At 41.0% G+C, this 21528-nt stretch overlaps 1 protein-coding gene across 7 annotated transcripts in view; it reads right to left on the minus strand.

Moving 5' to 3' along the window:
* LOC139721395 (nuclear receptor subfamily 4 group A member 2-like) overlaps positions 1–21528 on the minus strand; it is a 41326-nt gene that overhangs the window by 13240 nt on the left and 6558 nt on the right. Inside the window, exon 1 of one of the 7 annotated variants that reach the window (XM_071632706.1) lies at positions 13958–15744. The exons of 4 other annotated variants lie outside the window; for them this stretch is intronic. In XM_071632706.1, the coding sequence (XP_071488807.1) occupies positions 13958–14075 (118 nt within the window). In that variant the 5' untranslated portion in view covers positions 14076–15744. Of the gene's footprint in view, positions 1–1963; positions 3628–13957; positions 15745–21528 lie in introns of those variants that run through there. 2 more of the 7 variants (XM_071632712.1, XM_071632707.1) reach the window with 2 other exon arrangements.

Consider the following 21528-nt stretch of genomic DNA (forward strand, 5'->3'; position numbering starts at 1 on the left):
CGAGGGACTAAGCTCATAATTAGATTGTTCAAGTGCAGTTCAGCTTCAGTCCAAGTCCGTACAATATTAGCATTCCCCATATATCATACGTGATGTTTTGGGCGTGTTTCTCCTCTTTGGAGAGCGCGGTTGTAAACGCGGGTCTATACGCAATATATATGCAGTAATAAAAGCAACGATTTATGAACAAACGTTGTCTTAATACTAATGAATTATGTTCTGTTGAAGACATTAATTCCTACGCGATACTGGAATATAAGCTATGATTCATGTCTTTAAAGAGTGTACATCATCATAACATACATAAGTTGAATGATGACGCATGCTTGCTGCATAATAACAGTATTTTCTTAACTCATATTCCCTGTAGTTTGCAAATTGCATGACAGATTCGTAAATATGAATATTCGTATACTTGAACGCAACTACAAACAGACACATAACGTATATCATTACACATGTATACACACACGCATACACTGTGAGATTAGGTTTCATTCATGAAAGATCTCAATCACCATCGCGAGTATTGGATATAAGAACATGTACAGAGTGGGTAGGTGTTCTGATCAACATGGCCGGAGATCAGACAGGGGAGCGAGTTTCGCTGCAATATGAAAAATCATCGCATACATGGCACATCAGTGTCTCATGTAAATGATTAATTGCATTATAGTAAACAGTGTCCGTGTGGCGGACCTACCAATAAAGCAAGCCTATGCGCCGACGGCCACCGCACGCCACGTTCAATTAGCCGGGAGAAATATTCCAAGTATGCGCAGCAAGCTTTGGATGGGGGGCCCTATACACCAACTTTAACACGGTGTTGTACAACGCGATATCCCCCAATTCCCTCTCATGCATTTGCCTATGTGTGTATGCGTGTGTATGTGTGTATGTGTGTGTGTTTGTGTGTTTGTGTGTATGAGTGTGTGTAGGTTTGTGTGGGTGTGTGTGTGTGTGTGTGTCAGCGTGTAAAAAAAGCACATATGGTTATGTTTACATGTTTGCAATTGATATTCTGTCGTATCTTAGTGTACCTGTAATACTCATGTTAGTATCTATTCATTATCCTGTAGTTTATGTGCATAAACATGGTTTTATGACAGTATACCTACATAACGATGTGAATCATATATTTCATGTAGACCAAAGTCTCAGCATAAGATATCAAATACCAAAGAAATGTGTTATGATGAACAATTAGTATGTTTTCAGAGAGCTCGGTCTTAGACTCACCAATTCCTTAAGCATCTATAGAAATTGAGCCAAGAAACGGTCTACGAAATTGCCGTAAAAATCCTATTTTCCTTCAACAGAGATTGATCAAAGTGGCTTACACGTTGTTGTGATTCCTTTAGTCAATGAATATTGTGACGCGAAATTCAGAACACTAACTTGGTATAATCAATCAATTCTGGCATTAAACATTGCCAGATATAATAATGTTGAGAAATTATCACAACGTGAGACAACAATATTCATCTAAACACTTTTGAAACATAAGCATGATGTGTTTGACCACACCTTAAAAACATAAGAAATACGTTAAAGTGTTTCGTAAAATATGCCATTGCATAAGAGAAAAGTACCATCTTTGACATACAAATTACATGTAACCCGTTTCCTAACCAGACATATAGCAATGAACATCATTATTTATAGTTGAGATAAAAATGAGTACTTATTTGATTTTGTGAAGTACAAACAGTTGAATCGTTGATCCATGTAAATAACTCTAGACAAGAGAAAAATGGTCATCACCTTTTACATGCCAGACTAATATCGCACCAGAAATAATGAGACAGAGGGATTTCCACAAAGAAATTCACATTCAAGTATGATTTACAAGCCTCTGGAATTAAAAACCAGTCGTCCTCACACAGGCAAACAAGAGTATTTTCCACCAGGACAATTCTGAAAGACGAGAGAAATTTCTTGCTATAACACAGCACTTCCTTACCTGTATACTCAGGAAGTAAACAGATTGGGATCCGAGATAGAGGAAAAAGAAGGTATATACACCTTGAACCAGGGCGTCTGGACTTTTTCGAGGAAGAACTTCTCGCGAAGGACGGTACTCGAAGAAGCAGATCTCCAAAACACCACGGCGGATGCAAATGAAAACGGACTAATCACGCCAGATGCGGCAGAAAATTATGAATAATTCTTGCTGGTAAACCGACACATTCGAACTCCCTCCTCAATCCTAAACGGACAGGGACTGAAGTACGAGATGTTACCGGCTGGCCGAATAGGCGAGAGTGACAGCAACTCCGTCCCTCTACAAAAGTATAAACCCCGAGCTTTGAAGCTGCCTCACGTAGACTGCCGCCGTTATGACATCAGCAGCGAGCCTGTGTACGCCGAGCTTAGCGCGGACCTGGGACAACGCATCGCATAGGCTTGCGCGTGTAAGTCGTTCGCGTTGACGTCACAAGGGTTCGAGGGTTACCCTCGTATGACGTCAGAATCGACGCTGCTGCAGCGCGTCTCCACAAATAGCCGCGCTAAATATATCTCACTGCCAGCTCTACGGAGATCGTGAAAAAAAGCGAGAAAGGCAATGAGAGGGGGAGAGAGAGAGGGAGAAATAAAATCAGCGCGAGCGCGGGAACGAAAGGTATACATAACACAACCGTAGTTGTGCGCCACATAATGCGCTTTACCCAGTCTTAAGAAATTCGAACGTGAACACCAAATTCCCTTGCCTTCATCATGCACATGGTATTTACGCAATGCATGATAGACAATGCCCAGACTAATGACATTTCTGAGGGGTATTTCAAACCATAACTGTGTGCTGTCGTCATTAAAAAGCAACAATGTAGACTAACCTTTGGTGCTTTAAACAAAGTCCCTCTCCTTGGAACAGTATAGACTATAATATTATAAAAGAAGTTCAAACCCTTGGGGCTAACAAAGAAACAAACTCACGTCTGTCTTATTTATCCATGAATGGACATAGATGCTCTTTCAGGTAACATACATACACCGAATAAAAATCCAATCGCTCTAATAAACAAAAAACAACTGCAAAATTACTTGTTGACCAGATTCGATGGTGGCGTGTTTGTAAACACGGTGATATCTTCTACACTTCTGCAGTGTAAAAAAATAGATATACCACATAATTAATTGCTCCGTGAAACCAGACAACGTTAAAGGAGACGACCTCATTATCAGCGCGATGATCCGCTCCGTGGAATGACCACGTAGCACTGTTGTGTGTTTTCCCCCCTCATCCCTAGTCCGTAGTAGATGCTCCGGTGTATATTATGTATGACACGAGATGTAATTGCAATTACCAGCTGCTAAACGCATCCAGCTCACAATGTTGGTGATATAACAATATGAGCACGAAGCTTAGTTTTCCCTCTCCCTCTGTATGAGAAGTTAGACTGCTATGATATGGACTACTATTAGAAGGAAAGGAAAAGAGATTAAAAAAAAAGGATTGACAAGAAATGTCCCTATAAACAAACTAGTTTCGATGAAAATTTGTACGGTTTAAAGCACAAGATCGGGATGCCACATACTAGCAGCATTACGGTATGATCAAATGGTTATACTATGTTTATTTCAGGTGCGAATCTACATATTTGCAGCCAAAGTGCAACTGCCCAACCAAAGAAACTAATGATACTTGGATGGCAGATTGGGGAGGGGGATTTTAGAAAAACGTATGTACTGCGTCATGTGAAAACTGTCTCCAGCTGTATGTGTATGGGAGCCAGCTTTAACCAAAAACATCAAGCACTTGGATTTCAAAAGCTCATAACACTCCATAGCCATCAAAAAAGTAATGTAATTAGATTTAGAATCGGTTGCTATACAAACTACTAGAATATAGAAAACATCAAAGTCTGTAGGTGCGGCATATTTTCTATATCACATCCACTTTATAGAAGAATTCTTGCCTGACATGTCAGTAGTACCCATAAACGACAATGTCCAACATTATGAATTAAGGACACGAAGAGTTGATAGCATTTAAAAAAAAATAAGATAAGTAATGCACGATCTCCGAGTAGATGTACTCCCAGGAACGACAACAACAACAATGAATAAGTGAATATCAACATAACATTGGCATTAGATTTGTTCTATTTACGATGTACGTTTTCTTGGGTCACCTATGCCATTTGCTTGCTATACAACGTACGATACCCAAGGCGTGGGTGAACCATATCCTTTATGTTTTGCATGACATTTTGGCATTTCGAGAATGTAAATACAGACTTTCTCCTCTTAATGTTTTGCGTGACGTAATCAGTAAGGAATGAAGCCTGCACTTGTACCCTCTTTCAGTTCTTCATGCGAAACTTCCAGAAGTTTCGTGACTTCAAGCGAAGGAATTTACAGTTCTTATGATGTCACAAAGTAAAGAGTGATATATTTCAATTGTGACGGCTAGAAAATGAAGGCATTGTCACGTTTTAATCAATCTAAAGCAAAAGTAAATTCAAGTAAGCAAGATAATATACTTGTCTCAAGCCGGCTAAACAAGGAAAATCAAACGAATCACGAAACCACGTAGTGATTTGTGAGGGGGTCGGTGCAATCCATAGTGCTAACCCACATTTTTGTTAAAATTGAGTTACATGCATTTTCATAATCATTATCCCTCACTCTAACCTCCGTGAAAATATCATATTTGAATTCAACCAATAAGATGGTAAAAAATGCATGCATTCATGTTTTATCAATGTACAAGGTATGGACTTTCCAAACATTCAGCAGCGATTATCTCAAAATGACTATTGTGTGGGTTAGCACTATATTGCACCGACCCCCTCAATTGTTACATTAGGAAAGTAAAGGTTCTTAACTTTATATTCTGATAAGGATTCCGTCCGGATTAGATAACCATGTGATAAATCCCTTCTACATTCGATCATTAACATCCCCTGCACAGAGCCTGAAGCTAGCTACATTCTACGATGGGCTTACAAACGAGCAAACCATGCATTCAGTAAAATCGAATGCAAAAAGTATATCCTTATCAATAACTGATGGTAGTTCGTTATTTTCTTTGCTCTCAATATCATTTACCCTAGCCATCAATGACCCTATTTTGCGTTTTTGCCAGAAGTATTTACTAACTGATAAAAACAGCTTGAACGTATGAGATTCGAGGTGCGATAGTGGGCATCGGAGCTTCATGCGTTATCTATAATACTCAGACATCATAATAATTGGTATGCAATTTGTTGACAAATGAATCAATTCGTACTCTGCATATGCCATCTGATGGGGATTTTTTTAAAGTTGTGTATCAGCTTTAAAGGCATAATTTGCCATTTGCAGATGAAACAAAAGCCCAGTATTAGTGCTTTAAAATAGTTCTAAAATGTGAGTTAGGGATAGAAACAACTATTGCAAAAATTTGAATCAGTAAAATCGATGTTTAAGTATTCTTAAATATACAAAATTGAACAATAGTTACAATAAAAATGTTTCCAGACTAAACCGTCTACAGTTACGTTTTATTCAGAAAAATACTGATATTTCCTAATATTTTAGGCTTTCTCACAAAAATGTTATATGGTGGGATGTTTTCTGGTAACACAGACCTATACATATGCATCAAATTTGACATCTTGAACATTTTGAACAGGACATTTAACTAAGAAAAAGAATCGTCATTAGAAAGACTAAGATATCGGATCAGTGCTACATACAAGTACGGCAGAGAGAGAGAAAGGTCAACGTCTAACCAAAGTTATGTACACTGTATACCATGAGGCACCAGATAACACAGTGGGGGAATGGTAGAGAGCTCCGGTATAAATCTCTCCCTCCTATAGCAAAATTTAAAAAAAGAAATGAAAAAGGAAAGCGTTTGGTTGGAGTGCATTTCGCAGTGACCGTGAGTCAGATACCTCTTGCACACTGGTCAGCCTAAAGAAATGTCTAGAATGAGGCGTTTCACTAGTCAAGCGATATTTAGGGTAGTTAGTACAAAAAAAGCTACCAAGGAACATACCAATGACCGGCCAAACATACTTGTTCACACTGGTACTGCTGCCACAGGCTGGGTGATGCATGAAACCAAACATCGCTTGTGAGACAGACGAAAAAGAAAGTCGAGATTTCCTTCCCAGTTCAGGCGGCAAGATTCCACCAGAATGAGGAAATCTGAGGAGGAGAATCCCTTTTTATACTCAAAGCTCACCACAACAAACATCGACCACGATATGTCTCGATGTGAGAAGAGGCTAATTAGGAATAAATAAGAGGGAGGGTGTACGATTGACACGAAGGATCGCACATAAATTTGTACGGCTTCAGGTATGACTAAAAGAGTATGTGCCATTGGTCTTTTGTTAGCACTAACGTGAGAGGTTGTGCAAAAGGTTATCAAAGACGTAAAGTCTGCCATCGCTGCCACTTGTTTCCACTCTCGCGAAACAAGCAAATAAGGCTACTGCGTGGTTATACCCATAGGTCTGGGAAACTTGACAGCAACTGAAGCAACATGGCGCCATAAAATCATACGCATTCTACACCTTTGTTCATAACGGCACTTCAGGACCGATTATAGTACAGTATCACCCTATGGAAAATGCAGGAAAGTGAGTAAACTACGGTAGGTGGAGACAGTATTATACCTAAAATGATATGCGTGCTATAGAAGTACTTTCAACTGTCATGATGACCAGGGCTTTCAGGTACTCTGTCTTTGTCTGTGTTTTTTTTCCAGTGATTCACAAGACGAGGTAATTACAAGGATTTGGCGTTCTTCCTCCTTCCAAAATCAGTCTCAGTAGTTACATTTTTCTTCAGTAACTGGTTAAACGAAATTTCGATGTTCATCAACAGTCATTTAGACAAGGAATGGGTTATGTTCTATAATACCTCGGAATGTTCATCCTATCATTTAGATTTAGAGTTGAGATAGAGCGCATGACATGTAGTTGATGTTCATATTGCATAATGAATCTATCCATGCAGTTCGGGGTATCACCGCTGGCACTTGCACCAGAAAATGCTATACTTGCAGGTAAAATGATTTTGACAACTTGCAGTTACACACTATGGCTTCTTGCCATCAGTTTTGACTGGGAAACTCTCAAGACAGACAGCAATGAAGCCATACGATGAACTCAGCTGAGTCGTGTGAGAAAATGGTGAAATGCCATCCAACTGTTTACATTTTGGGGGCTTGTAAAGGCACCTTATACTATACAGCTACAGCACTGTGTTGGTAAAATACTAATGTTACTGTATAGTATCGTACATGAAAATGAGTATTGAAGCTTGAGATACTGAATACGATGTTTGTAAACATACAGGCGTCTCGTAATTTTGGTCTCTTGTCTACTTGTGAAACACCGTTTCTTTGATAACTTCTTCTTTCACGAAGCCTTACAATGTCTAATGATTCTTGACTACTGTCATGTGACCTTAGCTCTGTCAGCGTGGCAATATCACCTTAAATTCTTTTCATTGCATATGAATAGACAAACAAGACGTGGGAATGTCCACTGACGGTTAGTATTCTTTTCCCCCTCAAAATATTTACCAATATGTTGTCTTCCAGATGCTAAAAGAGAATAACGGCATATCTCTAACCTCTAAAGGGGAATAAAACCAAACTATGTTTGTGAATTGAGTAAATGCAGGTGAATTTTGTGGAAAATCGGACGATCCGTTCAAAAGTTATGACCTAATGCCTCGAAACATATTCTATTACTTTCTGAGAGCGTTTCTATTACCACGCTTCCCTCAATGATGTTCGGCTATTAAAGGTGCATGGTCCCCGTCAGAACATAACAGAACATTACGACAGAAGGTGCCTGTGCCACTCGTAATATTACAGAATAGAAGGATGAGAATTTTGATTTTGAAGGGATGAGAGTGATAAAGATGTAATAACATATGCGTGTAAAGACAGGGCGTATATATACGTATAGACTTTGATCCGTACCGAGCAGGATATGGGAGATCCCGCTGCGACTCATAATAGATTTCAGCGCGTTACATCCAAAGAGTTAATGTCGACATCTTCGAGGTTGCGGTGGAGACAAAAAATTGTTGAATAAGCTAACATTGTGATAGAAAGTTGCCTATACACATATGTTTATATCATTCATATGTTTTTATCTATATATATACTTTTATACTTCTTCATTACATGTTCCGTAACCCGTGTTCGTTAAACCCCAAAATCGTGACAAGCGCATGGCAGCCGGAATGCATTCACCTATTTGTTTTGTTTAGTCAACTTTACATTTTCATGTTTATTTCGTTTTCATCTGAAACAACCAAGCTGGAGTATGAGAGAAACAAAATAGAATAATAATTAGATAATTGAATAATTAGATAATTAGATATCTAGATGTGATCACATGATTGTACAACTGATTTTCCGAGAGGTTGAGAACAAAGTCAACGTAAGTTTGACAATATGACATATAGCCATAGCAGCTCTAACGCATGGGTACCAAGTTCGAAAGGTAGGTTTTCCTAATGCGCCCTTTTATTACCAAAAACAAACACACAAAAAAGCCAGCTGCATGTTTACATTTTGGACATGATAAAATCAAAGTATCCATATCCATTTTGTTACCCTCGTAAGCGGCAATCCCAACTCGCGTGCGTTTCGCAAAGACCGTGAATGTGCACGGCTGACTGCAGCGTTTGAAGTATAATATGGAGAAGCCATATTCGTATACACAGCGGATCTGTTATTAACTTGGGAAGGGAGGCTAAGTTCGCACTTTGACTGAACTAATAAGACGTAATCGGCAAGCGTCTAGCAATATTTTGAAGCCCTATACTGACGACCTTTAAGATTTGCCGGCATTTTACAGAACGTCAACAACATTTTTGTTTACGACTTCATGCATTTCTAGCCTTCATATCATGCTTTAAGAAAATGAATGCAGAGGGAAAAAAGAAAGAAAGAGAGAGAGAGAGAGAGAGAGAAGGAGTGGAGATAGAAGAGCGAGATATACAGATTATAGAGAGGGAGAGATAGATAGAGAGATATAGGCAGCTTACACAAAAGTTGGGCTCTATAGCACTGGTCGTCATATCAAGAAGTTTATATCTACCACAGATTACTGGGGCATTTTTTTTTTTTGCGCTGTTGTAATTCTTACAAAGAAAGAGGGGGGAATAGGAGTCGAAAATGAGAGGGGGAGGAGGGGGAAAATAAGTTGGAAAATAAACTTGTGAATGACTTTCGATCCTTTGCTGTCAGCTATTACTTTCGGGCTACAATAATTTGACACAAATGCAAACCAGTTGCTGTTTTGTTTTGTTGTTTTTTTTGCATGATAAAGCGAAACTCCACGTGATATCGTGGGAAAAGAAAAACAACAACAACTACAAAAACCTCTTCCCAAAAGAATGCGTACTACCTGAAATGATATGATTGTGTTTATCTCTGGTAATGGTAATCGCATGAAGTCTGAAAAAGATTAGGCGTTGGCGTAGTTGAGACATACATTATGAAGCTTTTCAGCTTCGGTCTAATTATGTTGTAGATAGTGGGCTACTCTCTTTCAGCTATAGATTTGGAGAAAATGACGAAATAACAGATCGGGAGTATCAATGCCTTTAACAACAACAACGACGACGACGACGACCGTCAGATTCCTTTGTTATTTTCACCGACTGTATTGTCTTCACATTATTGGTAAGAATTCATTACACGTGTTGGGAGCTTGAACATACAATCTATATTACTGCAAAGTCGCAAGATGGCTCTACCACACACACACACACACACACACACACACACACACACACAGAGTGCACCAATCAAATCAATTAAGTCATCAAAGTATACTTCCTATACATCCATGCACAAAGAATGTCGGCGAACCTAAGACAAATAGAGGGTACTAAAGGTTGCACGACATGGCAATTGAAATCCAGCCATGGCTAGATCACGCGTGTGGATTGCATACCGTAGTGGTATAGTATGCCTTGCCTTTTATTAAATTCAAGTAAAAGTAGATTCAAATGTTTGGCGGAGTTCCAGCCCCCCCCCCCCCATCTTCAGGTTGCTCTTTTCACTGTCCCACATTCCCCATCGTTTTGAGTTGACCTGGGCGATTTCATGCATCCTTCGTTGCGGTATAATGACCAAAGAAGTGATGTTTTAAAAGCGCTGATTATCGACGTCATTTTTGTTTGGTGACTAAATGATGCCGAAAATGGTATAATACTTTTTAAAAGTTCAGATCAACACATAGACTTATTTTCCCTATAGTGATATCATAATGAATGATTCTTGCAATGATTGTGACGTCAAACAAATTTGTAGATGAGTTGATAAAAAAATACTTTAGCGGAGAGGGGTAATTATAAAGGAGTGACTCGATCCATGCTTCACCCCATCGGGCGATATTACTCTTAGACAGCTTACAGACTCTTGCATCACATCAATACTAAACTCTTCATTTATTTCAGCCTGACACACCCAAATTGGGGGGGGGGGGGGTGGGGACACATCAAGCCCATTCTTTGGGCTGGTGATTGCATCTTCGTACAGGGTGAACGAATAGTTGTGATTTTAGTTGCTTTGTGTAATTGCTTTCTCTTTTAAAAAAAGTAGACAAATATGGAGATTCTTAATCAAAGATTGCATCATGTTCTGCGCGAAATGCGTAATCACTGCACCCTCGTGAGCGGCGGGAATCTCCGGGAAGTGTATGCCAGCAAATAGGCAAAGACTTTTGGCAGATGGGGATATATATATATATTTTTTTTTCCTAACACGATTACCTCGTGAATCTTTGCGTGTTGGTGTGTGTGCGCATGCGTATCATCTTGTTGTTTTTTTTTTCAAACAAAACTATATCATAACCATGCTTCGCAGCGTTCGAGTATCAATTGTCATTTCAAAGTATAACACTGAAAAGTAGGGGTTAAAGACAGCTCCCCATCATGTCGACGCCAAGTTTACGGCCTGAGAGGGGGCTGAGGACTGGCGTAGCTAACCAGTTTCATTTATACTTCGTAATTGCCGTGGCAGAGCGTGGATGTACGTTAACGAGGAACCTGAACGACTGATCTCAACGCAAATGGTCGGTTTCCCCCGGATTACCACACTCTTGGCATCGGTATAATTGTACAAAGTACATTTTCATGATAATCGCGGGTAGCGAGAGAATTTGCAAGTTGCAGACGAGATGGAGTCTGGGAGAAAAATTGCAAGAAATCCTACGAAGCGATGTCCGGATATTCCGCCGTCCTGCGCGCTGACTCCAAAGTACTTTTCATGTACCAATCTCAATCCTGACTAATTTGATTCAGCATGCTAAATCATGCGTTAGATTTCACAGTGAAATAGACAAGAGCGCCATGGGAGAGCAAATATTGGTCTCGCCAAATCTGGAAAGCGACTTCATACTGTTGGTGCTAGTAATTAACTTCGAATGAGATTCTGAGGAGGGAGATATGCCAAGTTTTGATTTGCTCTGGAACGCCAGCACTGATATTACGAGACCCTGACCTGTATAACTGGTAATATAAAGCCAAGCGTCAGCAAAGTTAAGTTTTCCTGTTTGGAGATTAGAAGGCAACCGCCCTCCTTCGTCAAAAGGAGGAAAGTGATTCAGGTGATTTTTGTTTTTGTTTTTGTTTGTTTGTTTTCTTGCTTGCTACAAAACGGCCGAAATTTCTCTGTCGTAACCACAGGCTCCAGGGCAATGGGATTTCAGTGTTTCTTTTTCAAAAGCTGGTATCTGAGTCGGTTTTGCTACGTCCCAATAAAAAGAAATGTCTGTATCTCAGATTTGGATGATATTATGTATACTTGCTTCCAGTTTGCCAAAGTTGGGTATCACCGTGTGTATCACGCTGTGTTCCGGCAAGTGCCGGCAGACGTGTTGACGAGCTGGGGTGGCAGCCCGCGACCCGGCAATGAAAGAAACAAATATGTCACAACAGCTGCCTACTGATCTTAATGCATCGCTCTTAAACCCCCGCTCGACGGCGTCTCATTATGGTGGCAGTCCCAGGATAGGGTCCCGTCTCACACTCCTATATCTCCTTTCCCTTGCGAACGATCAGCACTGCCAATATTCCACGTCTATGACAGTATTCTTGAGCAGAAAAAAAAAAGTTGCGAAGGAAATATCAGTTGATTCATATATGTGACACATCGCAGGCGATGAAAACATCGCGGATTTATATATCCTCGCCCGTGCGCGCGCCGTCCCGCTCCTTTACCTCCTATAGATTCTAAACAGCGCACGGGATGGTTGGGGATCACGTGACATGAGATTAAAGTGCTCAAATATTGGCCTATCCATCACCGGCAGCTCCGGGGCTGAGATTATTCCCTGTGTAAGAAATCGTTTTCTCCATGTGCCAAGAGTCGAGACAGGCTCCTTCGCATTAGGTGATGAGAGTAATATTTTCGCCGTCACTCCTAATCTTTGTTTGCGCACTATTAAAATAATTATCTAAAAAAATAAAAGTTCACTCGAACAGAAGCAAATTTTGCACGTAAAAGGTAGAAAATACACTCATTGCATCAGCTTCGTTACCAAACTGAAAGTTAAACAAACTGCATGAGTAAATGAAGATTAAAGTAGCATTCACAGTAGAAGAGTTCGACAATAATTTTTCCTGTAATAGAATCTGATTCAATACCGTCGTATAAACAAACACGACCTAGAATTACTCTGACACGACTTACACTTAAACTATTCTCTTTGTAGCTCCATGCTTAAACGTTCGTCGTTAATATAGAGTGAAGTAAAAGATGTAATCGTTGAAGCATTACACACGTTCAATGTCTGCACATCCCAAGTGCCCTAGAAAAGGCAGCATTCCTTCATATTGAGGCTCGCCGAGAAAATACCCGCCTACACATCCCCGGCTACCAGATCCAATCTTAGGGAGCCCACTTCCATCTATAATATTGGCCTCCGATAAACATCATCTTCAATATACATCAACACACACAAACACACGTTGGCACACACTCCCACCCGCACGCATACACATGCGAATGCATCGTCACACATGTGTACACACACACACACACACGCACACACTCACAACACACATACATACATACACAACACACACACACAACACACATACACACTCATAGCGGGGCCCCGGTACACAGAGTAGAGAGCGGCATACAATCACTTTCTCCTACAGCGCACAATATTCTGCCGGGCGCTCCACCGCATTATGAGCAATGCACTGACCGGGTTGCCCCGCATGTATAGGAGGGGGAGCTAAATATGTCCGCAGCTGTGACTGCACTTTCCCTCTCTCCTTCTCTCTACCGTAGACGCATTTTTATTGAGTACGCGGTGTCTTTTGAAGCTCGTGCTGTGCATGGACTAGCAAAGATTGCCACAAAGTGGACATATATTAAAAAATTTGGAAAGTCTAATCTGGCCATGCCGTCGTCAGGGAGTAAACAAATGTCGATCATCCCTCCAGGAACCCCCTGTCTCGCAGGAAGACTTCCGCGGGGGAGAGTTTGGATGGGGGCAGGTTAAGAGCCATCAACTGAGAATTGCTCCTAGTGCAGTGATCCTCTGACCTTCGGGAGAACTCCATGCAAATTGGTGCCAGATCCCATTCTTTGCTTAAATGCTGACAACATAGGACCCTGGTAATGTTCAGCTTTGGCTATAGCATCACTCTGTTTTTTTTTAAGCAAGGCAACACCAGCACACAAGGGGGAGGGAAAAAAAGCACAGGTAGAAAGTAGCTGAAAATAAGACAAAATACACGAACAAACTTGATCATGGATAAGGATTTTGTTGAGACATTTTGATAACAAGCAGTAACTGGATGCTCAACAGATGTGGACATTTAAACTCACATGCCCGAGGATACACAACAGACACAACAATATTTTGCAGCGTCCAAAAGCAATACGTGTAATTAATTAACGGGACAAATTAGTTTGGGCCCATTTTGTAACAACCTGACATAGAATTCGCGGAAGGGTTAATAATCTCACCCGAACGCCTCGTGCCGGTTCGGTCCACTGTTGCCCACTGTTCCTCGGACTCGTCGCTCAAGAATGTCCCAAAACTCAGCTGTGACGTTGGAAGTAGCACGTGCATGGAACTCGCCATATACGAGCGGCAAATGGCCCGCTTCCAAGGTTTGAAATTTTGAGGACAATCGAGTAGCCAATGGAAGAGCAGGGCTTGGAAGTGCTGATCCAGCCCACCCACCAAACTGCTAGCAAACAGGGACGTGGATTCACCTCCCTGAAAAGCCGCGCGGCTGGGCTACGAGGATCCCTCCAGACCACACAACACAGGCTGATACGAGTAGAGTATCGCAGTGCTAAAGGTGCGGGGCTCACTTGCAGCCAGCCGTGGTAGCAGAAAACGCGGGCTCGCAATCAACGACGCTTCTCCCAAGCTTAGCGGCCTGCAACTCCGGGCCTATATCAATACATCGCTGTGTATATGTATAGAAGGCAATTCATCGCTGTGGTTGACGAGAAAAATACGAAGACCCCCCAAAAGGCGCCCCGAACAACGTCATCGCGAGCGAGAATTGTCGTCATGCATTCCTTAATATCGCCGCCAGCCAATCAGCGCGCACCGATCTAATTGCTTCTCCCGTGCACGGCAAGCAGACGGGATCGGCTCTGAACGACAGCCGTGTGACGTCACACGGTCTGCTTGCGACCAACCAGAAATTTGAGTAATTATTCAACGTCGACTGAGCTATATGCGGACTGGATTTTATTAGCATGCGATTAGCGACGCTAAAACCGATGTCTCGCCGTCCCAAACGGACTTTCTACAAATATAAAGCAATAATCCTGGTGACCTGGTTCTCCAAATAATCCATCAGAAAATATATTTCACTGCAATGTTCATTTTCATTTCTATTCTAAAATTGATACTGCTATAATCCTACATATATATAGTAATCATCACTCAGAGCAACTTTGAAGTTCAGTGGCAAAAAAAAGGTCGCTATTTTGCATGCTTGTTCTCGTCAGTTTATCAACGACTGGTGTTTTATTCTCTGCGACTCTACCATTGGCAAGATCACATTAATTCACTGCATGAAACTTATATCTATAGTGAAATCGGGGTGGTCTGTCATAATATTACAGGTTCGAGATGACCACAGTACTTCCATATCTTCTGCAGATTTCAAGACCAGCAATAGAATAACAATGCGAGATATCAAGAGATAGAGAGAGGGAGAGATAGAGTAAGAGAAAGAGAGAGAGAGAGAAAGCCGCCAGAGAGATAGTACGTGGCACGTGGTATATTGGATGTAACACACAGGCATTCAAGCATTACGCAGGTCACACACACACGCACATAAGGCACAGACAATGCACACGCACGCACATACAGACACACACACACACAAAAGCACACACACACAAGCACGCACACAGCCATACACACACGCACACACACGCACACACACACACACACACATTATATACATGGGCCACGGCAGCTGCCTTTCGTTCAACATGCCGAACCCTGAGACGCACACACAACTCATAGAACGTGCGTGTTTTCATACCACATCGTGGCGGCCTATGCATGCATTATGCGGCGCCACGGGTCGTGTAATGTAAATCTCAGTGCATCGCTTGCCCTCTGCATACCCTGCAGTTGATGTTTAAAGGGTGGGAACAGACCTGACGCAAGCTTGTGTGTAGGTGTGTGTGTGTGTGTGTGCGTGTGTGTGCGTGCGTGCCTGCGTAAAGCATGTGTGTATACGTGTCTGTCTTTTATAAGTGTGTGGTGAGTGTATTTCAAAATGAGGAAGAATCTGTTGGGAGGGGGCTTCTACTTGCTGATTCATGCAAATCAAAAATATAAAAAAATAAAGAAAACTATGTGGAACAGAAAACACAATCTCGTATGATAACAATCTCATTTCATAATTTTGATCTGCAAGTGACTGTAAACATTTAGCGCTTAAACATGAATGAATGTCTATAATTCATGCTTTGTTTTAAGCATGAAATGAAAAATATCAGAACACATAACCTGTTACGGAAAACAAATGTTTGTATTACGTACTCAATATTCCTCTCGACAAAATTATTGCCAACTAATTGCCTTGCAAAGTACAATAACAATGTATAGACCCACCCTACCTATACATTCAACTTTTACTATCATAATCAAAATGGAAAGAAATAATACTTGTTCTATATTACATGCCGGGAAAATGAAGGAAGAGTCATAATTATCTTTGTTTGAACGAATAGGAAATCATGATTATCAAACGTAGATCCTATTGTAACATTCCGTTTATCGTGAACTGCCTAGGATTGTGTGCCTCACGCAGGCAGTTTGAGTTCCATCTTAAGCTAAAACATTTTACTTCGTCAAAATGAATCACCTCTGCACTTTGATGTATAATATAGTTTCTTTCTGTCCAACACATTCGCCAGCCCAATTTTAGAAGCAGCAGAAGAATAGAAATTTTCGGACAGATCGATCAATTAAATATGCGTATATCAACAGCTTCAAGAACTTTTTAGATGGTATTCTGATATAATTTCTAATGAATATAGTAAGAAGGTTGAAATAGGGTAGTGTGTGATTCTATACGTGGGACGAATCAATACGTATGAAGTCTCTTGGCTAACTATACGCCGAAAAGCTAACATTCAAGATGATCAAAGTGAATCAAGTGAGAAAAGGGTTGCCAAGCAATTGCACTATATAAATTGAATGAAAAAGGCAATTATCTAATTGTCGAAAGCAAAACAAAAGGTATGTAGAAGTGAAAATGCTTTCTCTATGCATGCGCGATAGTAGATCATAACAAATTGTTAAAAAAGTGTTCGTGAGGGTTCGCGATAGATTCCAAACAGAAATCGTAAACATTATATTATAATGCAGCTAAAGTGTAAAGTTCAGCTTTGTGTACATTCACAACTAAAGCAGAAATAGCAGAAGCGAATAAACATATACCTGACATGCATTGTGTAAGAATAAACAAACAATATTGCCCACCTGTTACGTAATATGACTCGTCGAAGAGCGACCAGTCATACCAATCATAATTATCTAGAGCTGTCGACCACGCCAAATAAGTCATGTACGGAAGTTCCGCTTGCGCGTGATACACATTATCCGCCCGATGACAATACATGACAATATTCTCGCAGGAAAATCTCATAAAACAGGTCCATCAAATTACTGGCCTCAATTTTTTAAGAGGCGTTAGGCGAGAGAAAAATCCCGAAGTATTCTAGCACCTGAATAAGGAGCACCGCTAAATTTATACGGGTATATCCCCGCCTCTATGAGCTGATGTTGTTCCGGAGAGAGACGATGGGTGAGGAGAAGGTAGGCATATCACGCGCATAGCCCACTGGAAGTTTTTGTAAGTCTCGAAGTAGTTCAGAACAAGTCCCCAGTACGTCATCGCCCTAACGATTTCCCCCCTCCTATCTCTTATCCGGTGAGAAAGGGGGGAACGAGTGGAAAGCCAGCTACCCTGTGTTAGTAGAGAGAGGGGTAAGGAAAGAAAAACAAGGTTTTAAAATAGTGCCCTCCATTACGTGTCTAATCGCTGCGAGACGAGAGGAGTTTTAGGCTTCCCGTGATCTGATTGGCCGATAGAGTGGGTTCATGACTGCCTGCATCAAAACTTCCTCAAGTCTAGTGAATTACTCAGTCACACAGTTTGATGACGTCACGAGACTGCTCGAAGTCACGTGATGAGACCTCAGGGTTCCGCTTTGTTCCAAACTTAGCCCACCTATCGCCCCCATCGTAACTGTCCAGGTTGACTTTGGTGGCAACCGCGGGCTAGCCTGGTCCTAAAATAGTAGGACCTGGCACCAATTTTGGAAACGGATGGAACTGTTCAATTTAAGCCGAGCGGCAGTACTAAATGGGGGGCCATCTTGTTGTCCGTGTATCATTTTTCACTGAGCTTCCCTAAACAAAAGCTGCGAGTTCAGTCAAGCTGTAAGTTCAGAGCGGTTCCGGGCACCGTATCTAGACAAACCGTGCTTCCCCTACGCGAGGGTTAATTAGCAAAAACCAAGTCTTTCCTTGAATGTAATTCCGTGATTATTCTTTCCCAAGCTGGTCTTTGCCACCTTAGACGAACTCATACAGCGACAGTGAGTCAGACGTGCGCGTTGCTCAATAAAGAAAAAGAAGACCTCGCATGTGATTCACACTGCATGGGATTATCTTTGACAGATTCGCCGAGGTTTGTTTGTTCCACGTAATCCCGAAGATATATGACGAAAGGGTTTTTGACATTGACTTATCATCGCCCGTAATACTTCAGTGCTGACGATGATATATTCTCTGAGAGGTATGGATAGTATTTCTTGCGCTTTATACATCTGTTGCTTTATGTAATGTTTGGTTCTTTCGCTCCCTTTTTAAACTCTGTATTCTCTCGTGCACTCGTGGCATCGAGCGCGAGCGAATATTTCGCGGCATGTGGTCTCTAAAAGTCAGAAGGAGCGAGAGAGAGAGAGATAGAGAGAGAAAGAAAGAAAGGGAGAGAGGTCATCTTCTCCCAACTCAGAATAAAAGCTGTTTACGAACATCATTCTTCATAAATTTATGTATTTTTACTACCTGTAGAAACGACCTTGTATCTGCGGTCCTACGAAATGTCAAGCTGATAATTTGCCCATTCGATGTCATAATGAAGGCCGGGCTGAGCGCGCCAAAACGCCTTGGCACGAGATGTCGTAAGTGACCTACATGCAGGTATGATATCAAACCTCTCCTGTTTAACGGCTGCGTCGGTACATAAAAGCATTTTGGCGTCAGTTCGGCCAGTTACACGTGTAGATCAGCCACGTTTTCTCCCCCTGTGGATGAGGGGGTCATATAGTATATAGTATTCGACTGGTGACCATGAGTAGTCAATTGGTTACAACTCTAATCTTTTGTTGAATTGTAAAAGATAACCCTCCCTCACTTTCTTAACCTTCTGTATTTATTCTCCTCTCTTTCTGCTCTATTGATTTTGGGGGTGTTTGAATATCACAGAGGTTGGGCACATACCTTGGTGAATCAACCTGCTGTGTAACTTATTTTATCATCACCAGTGACTTACTGATTCGTTTTCGTCTATCTATTCTCTCAGAAGAAACATTTAGAATTGCTCCAAGTCAACCGAAATGTATCCTGCAATTCATAAGTTATTCAGCGCCGACAGAAATACAAAACAAAACATAGGAGAGTTGGGAACATGATTAAAGGGATTACGTAAGATCTCATTCACCTTATTAAGGGCAAGATCAGATCTCATTTTGATTCGGTCTTCTTTTTAAATATTATCAGATAACGTAAGAAGTTAGCAGGTATTTTTTCGTAAATGTTGCCTATTTAATCCGTGCCAGTGAGCACGAAGACATTACACAGAAATTCTCAGAATCATTCAACAAAGTCAAATTATGTAATAGCGCATAGCAAAACAGTGACATTGACATTATCTAGGGCAGCAAGCATTTAGAACGCATCATATCTCTTCGCCGTGAACGCCCGGGGACCAGGGCTTGGTGAATCAGCTATCATTTCTACTGAAGCCCTGTACTTCTATTCATAATCTTTCTATTCTACTATTTTTGAACTTCTAAACAAAGACGAGTGAAGCGGCTGGCGTGCACCACCCATCTGCATGCCCCTGTGATGTATTCTTATCATCGTCGTGGCGAGCGCGCTTCTTAATGCTCTGCGTGTGTATCGATTCCATGACGTCATAACCCATCTCCGTGCGTCGTATGGGTGAGAGCTGATGATAGCTCTCGCCAGCGGCAAGCCAGAGCGGTGTGTCGTGTGCAGCGCTCTATTAATAGCGCGCGAAGACATGATTGGGGGCAGTGACGTAGACGTTGTTATGCTAATTCGATACGTACGTATGCATCTGGCGGTGCGGACGCAAACACACGCACAAGCACTCGCATTACTCAATAATGAAATGGTCTCTGATTACAATTTTATAGATTAACTAGCTCCCTCCCAGAGTGTTGCGTTTTCTACAGTGAAAATAAAGCGAGACGCGATGTTAGAACAAGTGCCTGAGCAGAATGAACAGAGAAAACATTTGAAAGGGATCAAAACAGGTCCCTGATTGCGCAAAACACACGCCGATATTACGTAAATAATGTCCACGAGACTTCGAAAAGAATGACGAGTAAGAAAACAAGAGCAGAACTAGGTAGAAACTTCGACGCCATTTGCTGGTTTTGTGAACGAACCTTCACATTTCTATTCTTCAATTCATATATTGGGGACAATGACACACAAAGTTGGTCTACTGACATTAGCGGTTCGAGCGAGAATTCATACTGATGTGAAAAGAAAGAAAAAAGAAAGAAAAAACCTCGAGAATTGTAATGCCATATCACTCTACTTCGAGTGCATAAACTTTGGTAATTCGCCAACCCCTTAACGGTCATTATATGGACAGAGATTTTCTCCTTTGTTATCTTCTAAATGTCATAGTGATGAAACTTTGGGGTGGGAGGGACAAAAGGTGATATTAGAGAGGTGTGCAGGTTTGACTCATCAACGGCATCATTTTCGATGTCGCCGACCTCAGACCCATCGTCTTCACAGAAGCTGGTGTACCTCCTCCGCTTATATCTCCCACCTCGAAACCTTATTCGAGAGCTTGCCTTCCAATCACTAAACTCTGGTGACAGATGTATTTTTCCATCATCATTATTTTGGAGATACTACCTTTATTATCAACTAGCGTATGGGAGCAGAAGACAAAAATGAAAAAAGAATGGGAGAAAATAACAATTGGGGTGCTTTCCGTAATGCCAGCAAGATAGTTTGGGTTTTTTTGTTTGTTTGGTCGTTTGCTTATTTTGTTCTTGGCTTTTACTGTAATTACATGTGATTGGTTTAACATAGCAAAGTATGATATGTAATCTTATATATGGATAGGGGCCTATATACATACACACACACGCACATAAATATATATATACATATAATATGTTTAATATACGATACAGAAGCAACAGGTAGATCTCGAATTTCAAAATATACATTCTTCAACCTACACATAACACTTGACATATACACAACACCGACGGAGCTGTTGGGAGTATTAGTTGAAAAAAGGAGAGATATATGTTAAATTATATCATATCATAATCAGTATGTATATAGGTACTTAGTAAGAAACACCATTATCGCACACCTTCGAACTTTCAAGGTCAGTTTCAATCAATATTTTTACATCTCTTTTCCCTAATGATAAGTTTCATGCAGTCTACGAGTAATTGAAAGCTAGAATTGCTAAAAGCGCCTGTTCTCTCTCTCTCTCTCTCTCCCTCTCCCTCTCTCTTTCTATCTATTTATCTATCTAGCTATCTTCTCTCTTTTGCTACCTCTCTTTTCTCCTCCGTATGCTTTTTTATTTGATTCAATGTTGAAATGTCACAGAAAGTTTTCATTCAAGTTTACCAGATCCTTCAGCAGCTAGCTAGGTGTGGCTATTATATAACAATCTCCACTTACCATGTTGATGCACATCTCTCATCCCCTTTCCCCGACAGAGTGCCTAAATATTTTTATGAGCAGTATTAAA

Source organism: Diadema antillarum, unplaced genomic scaffold (assembly GCF_040938485.1).
Source record: "Diadema antillarum isolate AM-2024a unplaced genomic scaffold, OU_Dant_1.0 scf00000142, whole genome shotgun sequence".
Taxonomy (NCBI): domain Eukaryota; kingdom Metazoa; phylum Echinodermata; class Echinoidea; order Diadematoida; family Diadematidae; genus Diadema; species Diadema antillarum.